The sequence below is a fragment of the Macaca nemestrina genome, chromosome 9, assembly GCF_043159975.1.
Source record: "Macaca nemestrina isolate mMacNem1 chromosome 9, mMacNem.hap1, whole genome shotgun sequence".
NCBI classification, from domain to species: domain Eukaryota; kingdom Metazoa; phylum Chordata; class Mammalia; order Primates; family Cercopithecidae; genus Macaca; species Macaca nemestrina.
Window position 1 is genome coordinate 32,825,448 of NC_092133.1, and position 17,283 is coordinate 32,842,730.

Consider the following 17,283-nt stretch of genomic DNA (forward strand, 5'->3'; position numbering starts at 1 on the left):
TTTTCGAAGGCAGTAAATATCATTGAAAGGAATGAGAACTATCTGCTAATTACCCTGGTAGCTCCAGCACGATCCCCATATATCTGGAATCAAATCTACCTCAACTCTACTAAAGCAGAAACCAGCTGTGCCCATCAATCTCTCCATCCCCAGCATCTTCTGCATGCTTCGGTTACTGTTCTTACCACACTAACCCACAAGAGTTGGTTAATTTTGTTTCAACCATTAGATTATGTTTTCAAGGGCAGCCTCAAATCTAAATCTTTGTTTTGTTTTAATTCCTAAGACCTGGTGGCATACCTTGTACCAAATTGCAATTCAAACAAGAACAAAGGGACATCTAGATCAGGTTCTACGGTGAGTTTTTTTTTTTTTTTTTGAGACACAGTCTCGCTCTGTCACCCAGGCTGGAGTGCAGTAGCATGATCTCGGCTTACTGCAAGCTCCGCCTCCCGGGTTCACGCCATTCTCCTGCCTCAGCCTCCCGAGTAGCTGGGAGTACAGGTGCCTGCCACCAGGCCTGACTAATTTTTTTGTATTTAGTAGAGATGGGGTTTCACGGTGTTGGCCAGGATGGTCTCGATCTCCTGACCTCGTGATCCGCCCACCTAGGCCTCCCAAAGTGCTGGGATTACAGGTGTGAGCCACCGTGCCTGGCCTATGGTGAGTTTTCAAATCCAACCAAGGGCAGCCCCATTAGTGCTATCAATGTTTGTAAAAAGCCTTCAGAACTTCTGAGAGAGGGACTTCCGTAGGACATTTTTTTAAATTAAAAAAATTCACATATATATATTAAAGACAGGGTCTCCCCATGTTGCTTAGGTTGGACTCGAACTCCTGGATTCGAAGGATCCTCTGGCCTCAGCCTCCCAAGTAGCTGGGACTATAGGTGTGTGCCACCACTACCGAGCAACAGTTGGACATGTTTGTCCACATTCTCATATATACATGATATATTCTTACTGAACAAGTACTAGAGGGCAACTACATTTAAGCTCTATGATCTAAAAAGACTCATTTTAAAACAGGTTAAAGATGCAATCAATGTACAATGGTTTTGCAATTTCTAAGCTTGCGATAAAACTGCTAACTTAGACAAGCTGAACTAATTCAATAAATGAAATCATATTCATGTAATTCCACATTATGATTTTCCCAGTAGTTTGTTTATACATTAATTCACAGCTGATTGTCCACAACCATTCTATGTGGTGGAGGGTGCAATACTATCTCCATTTCACAGGTGAAAAAACTGGACCTTGTTAGTTAAGTGTGCTAGAGATTACATGAACAGTATCATGCTTGAGAGCTGAGCTCTGACCCCAGGACCTTTGACTTAGGGTTCATCAATTTTCCTTATACCTCTCATTACCTCTCCCATTTATTAAAAATAAAAATGTATTTATTTATACCTGCAGATTACTGGCATTAGGAACATCTTCATGTTTCTCATCCAAAAGCTTTGAAATAATCACTAGACTGAGGCACTGTCTCAGTTGCCTAGAATTAGAAGTTAAAAGTATTTAGAATGTATTTTAATTAATACTGCTTGAAAAGCAAATGAATGAGTCAAGAGGAGCTCTAGTTCTAATTGGAAATATAGGCAATGTTTCAAGAGAAGTCTGTACAGGAACATATAAGCTGTTATAGAACAGTAAAATTTTCATGTAAAATATTTGTACATAAAACTTGAATTATCTGAAGCTCAGTAAATCATTTAACAGCCTTATCTTTGACCCTGATGATTTACTGACAGAAAACCTATTTTTTTTTACTGATGAAATTTATTTTTACTAAAGCAAAAAAAAGCTGATTCATTTATTTTTGTGGAATATGTCATCTGTATTAAGGTAACAGATAAACTAAAATTAAAAATAAAAAAATATTCAACTTGGGTGACAGAGTGAGACTCTGTCTCAAAAAAAAAAAAAAAATTACATAACGACCTGAGTTAAGAATTAGAGTAAGAAAGAATCAGGCTATCAATGCCTTTTGTCACAACTGAATATGAAATAAACATCTCTGATCTAACATTCAAAGAATGATGAATGGAAATAAAGAACCAAGGCATTTCATTAATCTAAAATTATAAAATTTCTTAATGTTTAATTCTCACTTTTCAATACCTTCCACGTGATGTCCAATTAGGGACCAGCTGTACTAACCACAGAAGGTTGTGGGGATGACTCGAGAGTTCATTTATGCCCAGACAGAGTTCAGGCACCTGAAAAAAAAGAACATGTAAGATTTCTTTTCAAACAGAACAGTAAAATCAAACACCCAACAGATCATCTACATCCCTTCTTGCCATAATGGAAGCACTAGTACAAAATAAGGGCACACATTTTTAGAAATAGCATGGAGTCTAGAATCTGCTAAAATGTACACAATACACAGATTGTTTTACTTATACTATCTTAAATGGACTGAACAGATACATTTAGCAGAATTTCACTTGGCTTTCATGTTTTGTACTACATCATATCTTTAAACAGTCCTTCTTGGAAGGATAAACTGATCTAAACATAAATGTGTATCAGAGTTGTACAAGACTATATATATTCCTGATTTGGGATTTCTTGCACTTTAGGGATCCTATTTCAGTATTTTTAAAAGCCTAACACCTGGCTGGGTGTGGTGGCTCATGCCTGTAATCCCAGCACTTTGGGAGGCTAAGGAAGGTGAATCCCTTGAGGCCAGGAGTTTGAGACCAGCCTGGCCAACATGATAAAACCCTGTGTCTACTAAATACACAGAAATTAGCTGGGCAGGGTGGCGTGTGTCTATGGTCTCAGCTACTTAGGAGGCTGAGGCACAAGAATCACCTGAAACTAGGAGGCAGAGGTTGCACTGAGACAAGATTGCATCACTGTACTCCTGCCTGGGTGACAGGAGATGCTGTTTAAAAAAAAAAAAAAAGCCTAACACCCCCCAAATATGTATTACCATTGTGTATCAATTTTTTAAAAAGCCTAATAGTTGCTTCAAAATAATCTGATGAGCAGGGAAAGGAAATATAGGGTCAGTTTTACATTAGACAAGATTATGTCTCAATTATTGAAGCAAAGTGATACTTAGGAATTTATTATACTCTTTGCCTTACTTCTGCCTATTTTAATTTTTCCACCAAAAAAGACTGAAAAATATAATTTTTAAAAAGTCCTAACAAAAATTATACATGTTCATCCTCCATATGGTTGCAGAAGTTCAACTCAAATTCTGGTTGTAGGTATGACTCACTCCGTCATTTCATTTAGGTCTCTGCTCCAAGGTTATTTTGGAAAGGCCTTTCCCTGACTGCCTTATATGAAATAGCATAGCATCCAGTCTTGCTGTACTCATGTCCTGCTTTATTTTAATTTGTAGTACTTAACTACTACCTGACATGATAATATAATCAACATTTACTTGTTTATCTAACCCTTTTACTAGGACAAAAGCCCCATGAAGGCAAAGGCTTTGTCTCTTTCACAGCTCAATCTCTAGCACCTACATTAATGCTGAGTCCACAGGAAATCCCCAATAAACACATTTTTGTTGGATAAAGAGCTGAAGTTTTAGAAAAAATTCAATTATCATGAATTTAAATAATACAGCTCCAGCAAACAGTCCCTTCCTCAGTTCATTTTTAATCTGCCAAAGATCTTGAGTTTAGAAACAGTATTAATTCCATATGCACTATGAGTCAAATTGTAATGCTATATAAAAAATGAATAATGAAGTTTTAAGTAACATTACCTTTGTGTTCCAATCTCTGATGTTTTTCATCAGGTTTATCAGGAGGCTTTGAAAGTCTACTAGAGGAATCTGTTTCAGCTGTTTTTCCAAACTCATTTTAAATAACATTAAAATCAGCAACATTATTTCACGATCCTGGTAACCTTCTGGATGTATAGATGTACATAAGCCTAGAAACTGTTTAACATAAATGCACAGACAAAAATATTTTAGAAGGTGTATTTTATTTTTAGGGTTTTAATTATAAACTTTTTGACAAAAGACGCAAAAAAGAACTATAAAGAAAACAAACATCAGATGTCTAGACAAAAGAAGGCAAGAACTACTCCACGTTAATAGTTGAATTAAGTGGCATTTTCTTCTCCATTTTCCATTTTTGAGATTTTCTTAATGGTTCAGTATCACTGATTCAATTCAGCAACTAAAAATGTTTCACACTGTCATTAACTTTTTTTGACCTTCTTTTTTTTGAGACGGAGTCTCACTCTGTCGCCCAGGCTGCAGTGCAGTGGTGTGATCTCACCTCACTGCAACTTCCACCTCCCAGGTTCAAGTGATTCTCCCGCCTCAGCCTCCCCAGTAGCTGGGATAACAGGACCTGCCACCATGCCCGGCTAATTTTTTTTTTTGCGATTTTTAGTAGAGACAGGGTTTCACCATGTTGGCCAAGCTGGTCTCGAACTCCTGACCTCAGCTGATCCACCCGCCTTGGCCTCCCACAGTGCTGGGATTACAGGCATGAGCCACCGTGCCCGACCTCTGCCATTAATGCTTGATCACTAAATTATATTGTAAGACTTCTTTCTTCATACATCCTACTTATAAAAAACTATTGGTTTCAAAACTATTTAATGATGTAACTGACCTAAAGTTCCTGTTCATCACTAATATTAAAACAACACAAAAACAGCAAAAACAATCTTTAATACAAAGATTATTGCTAAGAAATTTCAGAGACTGGAAATCACCTGGTAAGAAACTAGAGTTTTTTTTTTTTTGAGACACAGTCTCACTCTGTTGCCCAGGCTGGAGTGCAGTGGCGTGATCTCAGCTCACTGCAAGCTCCGCCTCCCAGATTCACACCATTCTCCTTCCTCAGCCTCTCGAGCAGCTGGGACCACAGGTGCCCGCCACCACACCCAGCTAATTTTTTTTTTTTTGTATTTTTAGTAGAGACGGAGTTTCACCATGTTAGCCAGGATGGTCTTGATCTCTTGACCTTGTGATCTGCCCGCCTTGGCCTCCCAAAGTGCTGGGATTACAGGCGTGAGCCACCGTGCCCAGCCGAGATTTTTTTTTTTTCAAAAAACCATTAACCACAGACCAAATGGTTCTAGCTCTGAGCCAAAGACACACAAAAGTTTTTTCCTACCTTAACCACATTTAAAATGTTGGTTTCAGGAAGTGTTGAAAAAATTGGCTTATAAGATGAATCTTCACTTTCTTTTCCCCTTGATGTTGTCTGTGTTTCAGAACTATTGAGAAGTGAGTAAAGCAATGTGAAGTTAGGCACAAAATATATTACTCACTTTAAGAAATACTGGGCTACTTTTTAAAAACTATGTTTTATCGAGGTATAATTTACATACAATAAAAGGAATGTACCCATTTTAAGTTTTGATAATCATATATACTAATGTAACCACCATCCTAATCAAGAAGTAGAACATTTCCATTCCCCTCAAAAATCTCTTTATGCCAAATCCAAGTCAATCTGCTATCCCTGACTCAAGGCAAACACTAATATCATTTCTATCATTATGCATCAGTTTTCTCTTGAACAAACTACGTTTTATATGGTACTATCCTCATTGCTCTTGGTGTTAGAGAGCTATGTAGAAGATGGTTCTGACTAAAAAGAATTCATAATAGGTAAAAGACTCATAAATGGCCTAAAGAAACTGCTATAGCAATATACAGAAACAATTCAACGCATTCTACTTCTAATTGTCAGAGGTTATCAGTGAAGATTCATGAAAGAGGAGATGCATGAACTTCACTTTCAAAAGATAGACAACATTTTAAATTTTTTGAAAAAACAATACTTTTACATGCTTAAAGTATTGTTACATGAGACGGAGTCTCGCTCTGTCCCCAGGCTGGAGTGCAGTGGCCAGATCTCAGCTCACTGCAAGCTCCGCCTCCCGGGTTTACGCCATTCTCCTGCCTCGGCCTCCCGAGTAGCTGGGGCTACAGGCGCCCGCCACCTCGCCCGGCTAGATTTTTGTATTTTTTAGTAGAGACGGGGTTTCACCGTGTTAGCCAGGATGGTCTCGATCTCCTGACCTCGTGATCCGCCCGTCTCAGCCTCCCAAAGTGCTGGGATTACAGGCTTGAGCCACCGCGCCCGGCAAAAAAATCAAAATATATTAAGGTACAGTATGCTGGGATAAACTGCCCTCCTAGCTCCATTCTTTATAACTACTTGTTTCTTCCCTAAGATAATTACTACAAGTTTTAGTCCTTCCTTCCATTGGCATTTTATGTATAAACAAACAAATACGAATATATGTCCCACTGTGGTATAAGAAGAAATACATTTGATCTTTGTCCCCAATCCCTGGCACAGAGCTCCTAAAACCTCTGGAATGTCTGATGAGGTAGGAGGAGCCTCTTTTGTTATTTATAATAATCCCTTTTTAACCATACCTAAATTTATGCTAATAAAGTGACTCCTGGAGGATGGGGGCTGGTTGCCAGAGTTATCAACCATGTGACTAGAAGGCTGAAACTTTCAGTCTCACCCAGAGGGGGTTAAAGATTAAGTTAATCACCAATGGCTAATGCTTTAATCAACCATCCCTGTGTAATTGGCCCTCCAAAAATACCCTAAAGTTCAGAGAGCTTCTGGATTGGCTAATGCATCAAGATGATGAGAGGGTGGGTAGGGTGGAGTGGCTCACACCTGAATCCCAGCACTTTGAGAGGCTGAGGCAGGCAGATAGCCTGAGCCCAGGAGTTCAAGACTCACCTGGGCAATACAGCAAAATTCGACTGGGGGTGGTGGCTCACATGTAATCCCAGCACTTTGGGAGGCTGAGGCAGGCAGATCACCTGAGGTCAGGAGTTCGAGACCAGCCTGGGCCAACATGGTGAAACCCCATCTCTGCTAAAAATAGAAAAATTAGGCGGGCATGGTGGCGGGCGCCTGTAATCCCCGCTACTCGGGAGGCTGAGGCAGGAGAATCGCTTGAACCTGGGAGGTGGAGGTTGCAGTGAGCTGAGATCGCGCCACTGCACTCCAGCCTGGGCGACAGAGCAAGACTTTGTCTTAAAAAAAAAAAAAAAAAAAAAAAAAAAAGGCGAAACTCCGTCTTCTCTATTAAGAAAGAAAGAAAGAAAAAACCTCTCCGTGCCTACCTTACTTGTAAAATGGAAATGAAAACCTTACTAGTATTTGTAGTAACTACTAAGTGAGGTACTATATGAATGAAGCCCTTAGAACAGAGTCTGGCACACAGCAAACACTATATAAGGGCTAGCTATTATGATGTGGAGGGACAGCAGGCAGACCAATTTGATTAGAAAGCTGACAACAAAACAGAAAACAGGTCAGGGTAAAATCGTAACGTCTTAAATACAGGGTATAAAGGTTTGAGAATAGTAGAGAGTGAGTTCCTGCAACAGTGAAAAGAATATCTTGCAGGTGGAAAGGCCCTGGAGGAAAGATTTTTTGCCAGGCTAGGCAGGAAAAGAGAATCTGAATTAGACTGACACAGGAAATGAAAAGGAACGAATAGATATGACATAGGTGGAGGAAAAGGAACGTAGGGATGTGATAATTGAAAGGATACAGAACTGAAGGTTAGAATGTATTTAGACTTAAATTTTAAGTCTATGTACCTAGCAGAATAATGGTCAAGAAAAGAAATGTACTAGTATCCTTTAATATCTGAATTTTCTCTACCTAAATATTTATTCTGACGATCTGCAAACATTTTCACTCTACATCTACTATTTGTATAGATAACTTGCCATGATAAATATGCATATACACACTGGCAAAAATGGGTAAGCTGTGAGTCCTGGTTAAAAAAAGAACAGTGATGGCCAGGTGCAGTGGCTCATGCCCATAATCCCAGCACTTTGGGAGGTCAAGGTGTTAGGAATGCTTGAGCCCAGGATTTTGAGACCAGCCTGGGCAACATAGCCAGATCCATTCTCTATGAAAAAATTTAAAAACATTGGCCAGGCATGGTGGTGTGTGTCTGTAGTGCCAGGGTACTCAGGAAGCTGAGGTAGGAGGGCCACTTGAGCTCAGGAGTTCGAGGGTGCAATGACCCATAACTGTGTCACTGCACTCCAGCCTCAGTGACAGACCAAGACCTCATCTTGTGGAAGGGAGGAAGGAGGGAAGGGGAAGGGGAAGGAGAAGGGGGGGAAGCGAGGGAAGTTAGGGAAGGGGAAGGGAGGGAAGGGAAAGGAGAGAAGGGAGGAAAGGGAAGGAAGGAAGGGAAGGAAGGGAGGGCAGGGAGGGACAGAGGGGAAGGAAGGGAAGAAAAGAAAAGAAAGAAAAGAAAGAGAACAGCGAGTGGGGTAGGATCTTAACAAGTTCAAGCCAGGCAGTGGCTCATGCCTGTAATCCCAGCAGTTTGGGAAGCTGAGGCCAGGGGATCGTCTTAGCTCAGGAGTTCCAGACCAGCCTGGGCAACATGGCAAAACCCCGTCTCCACAAAAAATAAAAAAATATTAGCTGGGCGTGGTGGTGAGTACCTGTGGTCTCAACTACTCGGGAGGCTGAGGTGGGAAGATCACTTGAGCCTGGGAGGCAGAGGTTGCTGTGAGCTGACATTGTGTCACTGCACTCCAGCCTGCACAACAAAGCAAGACCCTGTCTCAAACAAACACACACACACACACACACAATTTCCAGACTCATGCTCATGTTGTTTAAACAGGCATTTTGTTACACAGCACTCATTCCTTCACCAGATCACTTGTGTTAAGTTTGTGCCCATCTTTACTCACCACTATACAACAGTGACTATAGCCACCACCGTTTATTTCCACTACTGTACATGCTCACTACAGTAAGAAAAATTCAAATTGTTGTACACCACATACAAAATTACCACACACTACTGAGTTCATTAAATGTTAAATAATAAAGTAGCAGTATGTTAAATGTTTATATTATGCAGAAATATGTGGTAACTTTTAAAATATAAGTGTTTAAGAACATTCTTGTAATATTTAGGGGAAATAGTTGGGATTTTTGGATGGGCTGGATAAACATTATTTTTCCTATTTAAAGTGATGAAACATAGTCTCTAGCTGAAATGTTGCTATCCAATATATTTTCAGATGCAGATTACATCTGAGTAACCAGGGATCCTATACGGAGTGGAAACAGAATTTTCATAATGTTTAAGTGAATATATTCAACTTTTTCCTCTTTTACTTCCTTTACCTTTCCATTTTTATTCCCTTTTCTGTGATCAGTCTATTCATTTCCTCTGCCCATTTTTCTAATAGGTATTGATCTTTTTCTTATTGACTTGAAATTAATACTTTGTCTGTAACCAGTTTCCTTTTTTTTTTTTTAAGATGGAGTCTCACTCTGTCGTCCAGGGTGGAGTGCAGTGGTGTGATCTCGGCTCACTGCAACCTCTGCCACCCAGGTTTAAGCGATTCTCCTGCCTCAGCCTCCCAAGTAGCTGGGACTAAAGGTGCGTGCCACTACACCCCGCTAACTTTTTTGTATTTTTAGTAGAGATCCGGTTTCATCATGTTGGTAAGGCTGTTCTCGAACTCCTGACCTCAAGTGATCCGCCTGCCTTGGCCTCCCAAAGTGTTGGGATTACAGGCATGAGCCACTGTGCCTGGCCCCCACCTTTTTTTTTTTTTTTTTTAAAGACAAGGTCTCAGTCTGCCACCCATGCTGTAGTACTGTGGTGTGATCACAGCTCGCTGCAACTTCCAATTCCCAGCCTCAAGTGATTCTCCTGCCTTGGCCTCCCCAAATGTTGGCATTACAGGTATAAGCCACCACACCCAGCCCAGTGTATCTTTTAACTAGTTACACTTCACATATCTGAAGGTTATTGATTTCTGTTTATTATTTTTATACCCAGACACCCACACCAAATTTTCTTAGTTATTTGTCATAGTTTTTCACCCAAGTCTTAGGCTTCTATGTCTAGATTAACTCACATCTACAAATAATCTTTCAGCAACTCCTTTCCAATTTTTGTATCTCTTGTTTTTTGTCTCTTGTCTAATTACTCTGGCCAATACTTCCACCAAAACAATGTTAAATAACAATGGAAAGTCTTGTAAAAAGAAAACAAAACTTTTATGAGAATATTTCTATTGTTTGCCTGCTAAACATGATGACGGCTTTTAGATTAAGACAGATGTTAAGAATGTATCTAATTCAAGATTGATCTCAACTTTGAGAGATCTTTTTAAAAATCAGAAATAAATATTAAACTTTAGCTATAATTATAGGTAAGTTGTACGAAATGGTATTTTTGGAGTTAATTATGATGAGAAAACTTACACTAGATAGTCTTCATTAAAGTCTGGCTGAAGATTCTCCAGGGGAAACAAAGATCTAAAATCAATCCCCATATTGAAAAACACAGCTGCTATATCAGACAATGATGGGATCCAGGGCCAAACTGGTGAGTCACTGAAGGTATCTAATTAACAGAAGAAAACATTTCATTCTAAATCTGTGGTCTACAAACCCACATTTGCAAGGTGACAGTCTGCATGTGAAACATGAATAATTACAATGGTTTTATACAAATGACAGCTGCTAATTTTATGCTAACAATATAGTTATAGGTTGATCATAGGAATTATAGATTTCCAAATAAAATGAAGAAAATGACATAAAGAAAATATCTGAGAGTGATGGATAAAAGGGTGTAACTCAGAAGGAAGTAACACGTTTTAAAACGGCTGGAAATACCACTGGTAAAATCCCAACTATCAATAACACAGAAAGATTTTCTATCATCTTCATTGCCTTTATAGTCCCAATCCCCAAGACAGATGAAACAGGTAAACCACCATGCTTCTTTTATTTTTAAGGGCTCTCAAAGATGAGAAAGCAAATGTTACACCTTTGCAGTGGATGCTTTCAATATGCCTTACTATATTATCAGTATAATACTGCTGCTTACCAATAAGCCAATTAAACTTAGTTGGCTAAGTAAGTTTGGAACCATTTCCACTTATCAAGCAAAGTAAGCCATGATTTGGTAAATAGTAGGTGAGGGCTTCCACTTGCAAGATCTTATACTCTTTTCTCAATGCAAGTAGGAAAATTCAGATACTCATTGTTTAACTGAAGTTCCATTTCATTATTAAAGACTTTTGAGGTCGGGTGAGGTGGCTCATGCCTGTAATCCTAGCACTTTGGGAGACCGAGGCGGGTAGATTGCCTGAGCTCAGGAGTTCGAGACCAGCCTGGGCAGCATGGTGAAACCCCGTCTCTACTAAAATATAAAACAATTAGCCGGGTGTAGTGGTATGTGCCTGTAGTCCCAGCTACTCAGGAAGCTGAGGCATGAGAATTGCTTGAACCAGGAAGGTGGGAGTTGCAGTGCTGAGATTGTGTCACTGCACGTTAGCCTGGGCGACAGCAAGATTCTGTCTCAAAAAAACAAAAAAATGACTTTTGATTAGAAAAATAATTTTATATTCTATATTTCCAAATATACTAACATTTAGCAATATGAAAGATACCATGTAAATAGCAACCAATAATACACACTGTAAATCGCAGTAAGTTGATATACTTACCATTTCTAATAGTTATTTCCATCAGTGTACTTAAAATCTGCACTGACACAATACAGTCTGTATGAACTGACATCATCTGTCAAAAGCAGAGAAATGACAGGGTATTAAGAAGGAAGAAAACACAAACATTCATTATTTGCTAGGCACATATAAAGTTGTTTTATGTGGGCCAGGTGCAGCAGTTCATGCCTGTAATCCCAGCACTTTGTGAGGCTAAGGCGGGCGGATACCTTGAGCTTAGGAGTTTGAGACCAGCCTGTGCAAGATGGCGAAACCCCATCTCTACAAAAAATACAAAAATTAGCCAGGTGTGGTGGTGCACACCTGTAGTGGAGGATTGGTTGAGACCAGGAGGTGGAGGTTGCAGTGAGCCATGATCGTGTCACAAAAATAAAAAATAAAATTGCGGCCGGGCGCGGTGGCTCAAGCCTGTAATCCCAGCACTTTGGGAGGCCGAGGCGGGTGGATCACGAGGTCAGGAGATCGAGACTATCCTGGCTAACATGGTGAAACCCCGTCTCTACTAAAAATACAAAAAACTAGCTGGGCGTGGTGGCGGGCGCCTGTAGTCTCAGCTACTTGGGAGGCTGAGGCGGGAGAATGGCGTGAACCCAGGAGGCGGAGCTTGCAGTGAGCCGAGATCACGCCACTGCACTCCAGCCTGGGAGACACAGCGAGACTCCGTCTCAAAAAAAAAAAAATAAAATAAAGTAAAATAAAATAAAATAAAATAAAGGCATTTTATGTGCATTTAATACTAATGATAGCCTTGTGAAGTGGTACTCATTACACATATGAGCAAATAGGTTTAGAGAGATTAAATATTCTGCCCAACTGATATAAATGATATGTGGAGAATGTGGAGTTTAATTCTAAAGTCAGAGCTCTTTACATTCTAACATGCTGTTTTTGTTTTTTACAACTGTCATTTATAATTAGACAAATAAAACATTTGAAACTTTCAAAAAATGTCTTTTTAGTAAACAGCATGACATGAAACCAAAAAACCATAAAGGAAAAGGCTGCAGGCAAAAATCAAACCACAAATTAATAAGATACGAATATACAAAATAATATACCAACATAGTTTTTCAAAGATGCTCAATATCACTAGATCAAAGAGATGTAATAAAAACAGTAAGATATCACTGATTGGCCAGGCCCGGTGGCTCACGTCTGTAATCCCAGCACTTTGGGAGGCCAAGGTGGGTGGGTCACGAGGTCAGGAGATCGAGACCATCCTAGCTAACATGGTGAAACCCCGTCTCTACTAAAAGTACAAAAAAAATTAGCCGGGTGGTGGCAGGCGCCTGTAGTCCCAGCTACTCGGGAGGCTGAAGCAGGAGAATGGAGTGAACCCGGGAGGCGGAGCTTGCAGTGAGATTGTGCCACTGCACTCCAGCCTGGGCGACTGAGCAAGACTCCGTCTCAAAAAAAAAAAAAAAAAAAGATGTCACTGATTGACTTCTAAATTGGCAATGATCAAGAATACTGATACTACCCTGCATTCATAGGAGTACTAGAAAGGAGGAAAGTAGTCTTATGCCTCATGTGAGTGCAATTTGGTTAAAACTTTTAAACTAGGGCCAGCTGCAGTGTCTCACACCTGCAATCTCAGCACTTTGGAAGGCTGCAGTGGGAGGATCATTTGAGCCCAGGAGTTCAAGACTGGCCTGAGCAACATGGCAGGGCCCCACCTCTACAAGAAATTTTTTAAAATTAGCTGGGTGTGGTGGTGCATACCTATAGTCCCAGCTACTTGAGGGGCTGAGGCGGAAGTATCACTTGAACTCGGGAGGCTGAGGCTGCAGCAAGCAGTGATTCATACCACCGCACTCCAGCCTGCGTGGCAGAGGGAGACCCTGTCTCAAAAAAAAAAAAAAAAAAAGCCCAAAAAATCCAAAACAACTAATTGGTAGTATTTATACGAAGTTATTATTTTATTTTATACTTTCACCCAGTTAGTCTTTTTACATACACGAATTTAGATGCAAATAGCATGCCTGTAACGCCTTTTTACATACAGGAATTTAGAGACAAATAATATATCTTTGTTTTTTTTGAGACGGAGTCTCACTCTGTCGCCCAGGCTGGAGTGCAGTGGTGCAACCTCGGCTGACTGCAACCTCTGCCTCCCAGGTTCAGACGACTCTCGTGCCTCCTCCTCCCAAGTAGTTGGGTCTACAGGCCTGTGCCACCATTAGGCTGGCTAATTTTTGTATTTTTTAGTAGAGACAGGGTTTCTCCATGTTAATCAGGCTGGTCTTGAACTTCTGGTCTGAAGTGATCCACCCATCTCAGCCTCTCAAAGTGCTGGGATTACAGGCTTGAGCCACCGCACCTAACCTCTGATATAACTTTTTTTTTTTTTTTTTTTGAGACGGAGTCTCGCACTGTCACCCAGGCTGGAGTGCAGTGGCGCGATCTTGGCTCACTGCAATCTCCACCTCCTAGGTTCAAGTGATTCTCCTGCCTCAGTCTCCCAAGTAGCTGGGATTACAGGCACCCACCACCATGCCTGGATAATTTTTTGTATTTTCAGTAGAGACTGGGTTTCACTATGTTGGCCAGGGTGGTCTCAAACTCCTGACCTCGTCATCAGCCTGCCTTGGCCTTCCAAAGTGCTGGGATTACAGATGTGAGTCACCACACCCAGCCTGACACTTTTTACAAGACAATTTTTTGGGAACAAAAATCTCAAGTTTAAAAAATTTTTAAATCATTTAACAAGGCAATTTTATAGTGGATTTGTAGACGAACACATATTGTATTTCTATTGTTATCTTTTTCATTTGCTTACAAGCCATGGATTATAATACATTTAAATTTAAAGTGTAGCCGGGTGCAGTGGCTCACGTCTGTAATCCCAGCACTCTGGGAGGCTGAGGCGGGCAGATCATGAGGTCAGGAGATGGAGACCATCCTAACTAACATGGCGAAACCCCGTCTCTACTAAAAATATTTTTTAAAAAAATTAACCGGGCGTGGTGGCAGGCGCTTGTAGTCCCAGCTACTTGGGAGGCTGAGGCAGGAGAATGGCATGAACTCGGGAGGCGGAGGTTGCAGTGAGGTGAGATTGCACCACTGCACTCCAGCCCAGCCTGGACAACAGAGCGAGACTCCATCTCAAAAAAAAAAAAAAGATTTACAACGTAAGGGGTTGCCAGGTGCAGTGGCTCACACCTGTAATCCCAGCACTTTGGGAGGCCGAGGCAGGCAGATCACTTGAGGTCATGAGTTTGAGAGCAGCCTGGCCATCATGGTGAAACCCCATCTCTACTAAAAATACAAAAAAAAAAAAAAAAAAAAAAATTAGCCCGGCATGGTGGTGGGCGCCTGTAATCCCAGCTACTTGAGAGGCAGAGGCAGGAGAATCGCTTGAATCTGGGATGTGGAGGTTGCAGTGAGCCGAGATTGCGCCACTGCGGCACTTCAGCCTGGGAGATCAAGTGAGACACTGTCTTAAAAATAAATAAATAAAATAAAATAAAATAAAAATGTAAAGAGTAACCTGAACTCTACTTTCAATCAGTCATATGGCCTGTCATTCTGAACACAATCTATGTGGAAAAAAAACTTCTGCTATGCAGATGTTTGTGCCGCTAAGCTCTGCCACTAGGAGGCAACACCATTCACAAACATGTTACACATAGGACAAGGTTTCTAACAGTCTTTTTGTGGTGGGTGAAAAATTCCAGGGTGGGAAATACATTGATTTCAGATAAGTAAATGTGTAAAGGAGTATATACAGCAATCTAATGTCTATCAGTTGAGATTGAGTTAAATAAATCATGGTATAGCCTAAACAAAGGAATACTATGAAGCCAATGAAAAGGACAACATATCAATACTCTGAGATGAAATGCTCAATAATTTACTGCTATCTGAAATAAACAAGTTATAAGAAATATTCACATGTTCTGTTTATGTTAAGTTACATGGCAATTTTTGAATGCAGAGAATACTCTAGAAAACACTGACTAAAATGTAACAGCTCCAGAAATTAGGACTTGGGAGGAGTTCAGCCTTCTTACTCTAATTAAAAAAAATTTAAATTGTTCACTCAAAACAGATTCTGACAGAAACTTCTTTTTAAAAATATTTCAGGCTGGGTGCGGTGGCTCACACCTGTAGTCCCATAACTTTGGGAGGCCGAGGTGGGGGGATCACTTAAGGCCAGGAATTCGAGGCCAGCCTGGCCAACATGGTGAAACCCCGTCTCTACTAAAAATACAAAACTTAGCCAGGTGTGGTGGCACAGGCCTGTAATCCCAGCTACTTGAGAGGCTGAGGCAGGAGAATCGCTTGAACCCAGGAGGTGGAAGTTGCAGTGAGCAGAGATCACACCACTGCACTCCAGCCTGGGCGACCGAGTGAGACTGTCTCTCAAAAATAAACAAACAAATAAATAACAAATAAATAAATAGATTTTAATCTCCTTTCCATTTTACTCGAAATTTTCACAATCAAACCTGAATTCCTTTTGAAAATCGCTAAAAAAAAAAGTTCTAACCTTTTTCTGGTCTACTACATTTAGATACTCATGATAAAATCACAAAAATGCAAGGATTTTAATTACATTTTAACAATTAAACTTACAAAATACTAGTTAGGAGTATAGCATTAAAATGAATTGACATAATTTCTAAAAATACTTACAAGTTGGTAAATCCTCCCATGATGAAAATTGACTTGGAATCAAAAAAGGAGAAATGAGACAAAGTGTCTTACACAGAGAAAGTGTTTACTGAATGATTAGTCTGGTTTTCAGAAAATAAATATGAAATTTATTAAAAAACTGCTTAAATGAAGGTATGCTTGTATGTCATAATTAGGGTTTGAATGGCTATAATGATGGACCCACATCAACAAGAGGCAAATTAACATAGATAAATGCAAAGTCTTACTCAGAGGTTTAAGAAACGATATATACAATTAGAGAATAATGAAGCCCCGGCACAACAGTAAATGAAGTTTTTCTTTTTTTTTTTTTGAAATGGGGTCTTGCTCTGTTGCCCAGGCTGGAGTACGGTGCATGATTAGTTTTGAACTGTAAGAAGTAGAAATTTGTAGGTTTCTTCAGATAGGCAAGAGTCTCACTGAAAACTGCTGGTAAGACAGACCTTATCTGGAGCATGTGTCCACATATTTTCGGTGGAGGCAGTGAGGGAACACTTTAGGAGTGACATTGACAAGCTACTCCTTTACTTGGATCTTGCCTTAACAGCAAGACCTTCAACTACTTTACACTTTAAAAAAGCAAACTTTTTCTCTCACCCTGGTACTCTCTGTATCCACCTTACCCTACGTTTTCTTCATAGCACTTATCCGACATAATACACTTATTAATGTATACACACACACTTGTTTATTGTCTGTCTCCTCTATATTAGCATGTGGGCTTCATGAGATCAGAGACACTGATTTTTTCATTGCTGTTCTCTCCAGTGCCTGGCACAGCTGGCACTCAAAATGCCAACTATATAAAACAACAAATGAAAGGCTGTACTGGAATATCTCTCCAGTTCTCACTAAATACGAGATTTCTTGATGCTATCATAAAACCCAGAGTAGAACTCCATGTTTTCCCACTTTTCACTTTATATATAGCTGCAGTTCTTTGATAACATTGATACTTTTTTCCTTTTTGTTATAGGATTTCCAGGGCAAACACTCACTTATTGTAAAGGACTCTTTTATACTACGATTCCTTTTTCCTGAATGTATATTTTTCACACATTTATGATTTTATTAAAGTAGAATACTCAGTAACCTGAGAATAACTTTTTT

The 17,283-nt window shown here is 40.0% G+C and overlaps 1 protein-coding gene across 6 annotated transcripts in view; it reads right to left on the reverse strand.

The window, feature by feature from the left end:
• Positions 1–17,283, reverse strand: part of LOC105478385 (SMC5-SMC6 complex localization factor 2) — a 65,122-nt gene that overhangs the window by 16,059 nt on the left and 31,780 nt on the right. For 5 of the 6 annotated variants that reach the window (XM_011735625.3, XM_011735623.2, XM_011735622.2 and 2 more), the window contains 6 exons: positions 11,494–11,569; positions 10,241–10,382; positions 5,111–5,213; positions 3,739–3,915; positions 2,127–2,224; positions 1,413–1,500 (listed from right to left, as the gene is read on the reverse strand). In XM_011735625.3, the coding sequence (XP_011733927.2) occupies positions 1,413–1,500; positions 2,127–2,224; positions 3,739–3,915; positions 5,111–5,213; positions 10,241–10,382; positions 11,494–11,569 (684 nt within the window). Of the gene's footprint in view, positions 1–1,408; positions 1,501–2,116; positions 2,225–3,738; positions 3,916–5,110; positions 5,214–10,240; positions 10,383–11,493; positions 11,570–17,283 lie in introns of those variants that run through there. The other variant, XM_011735624.2, reaches the window with a different exon arrangement.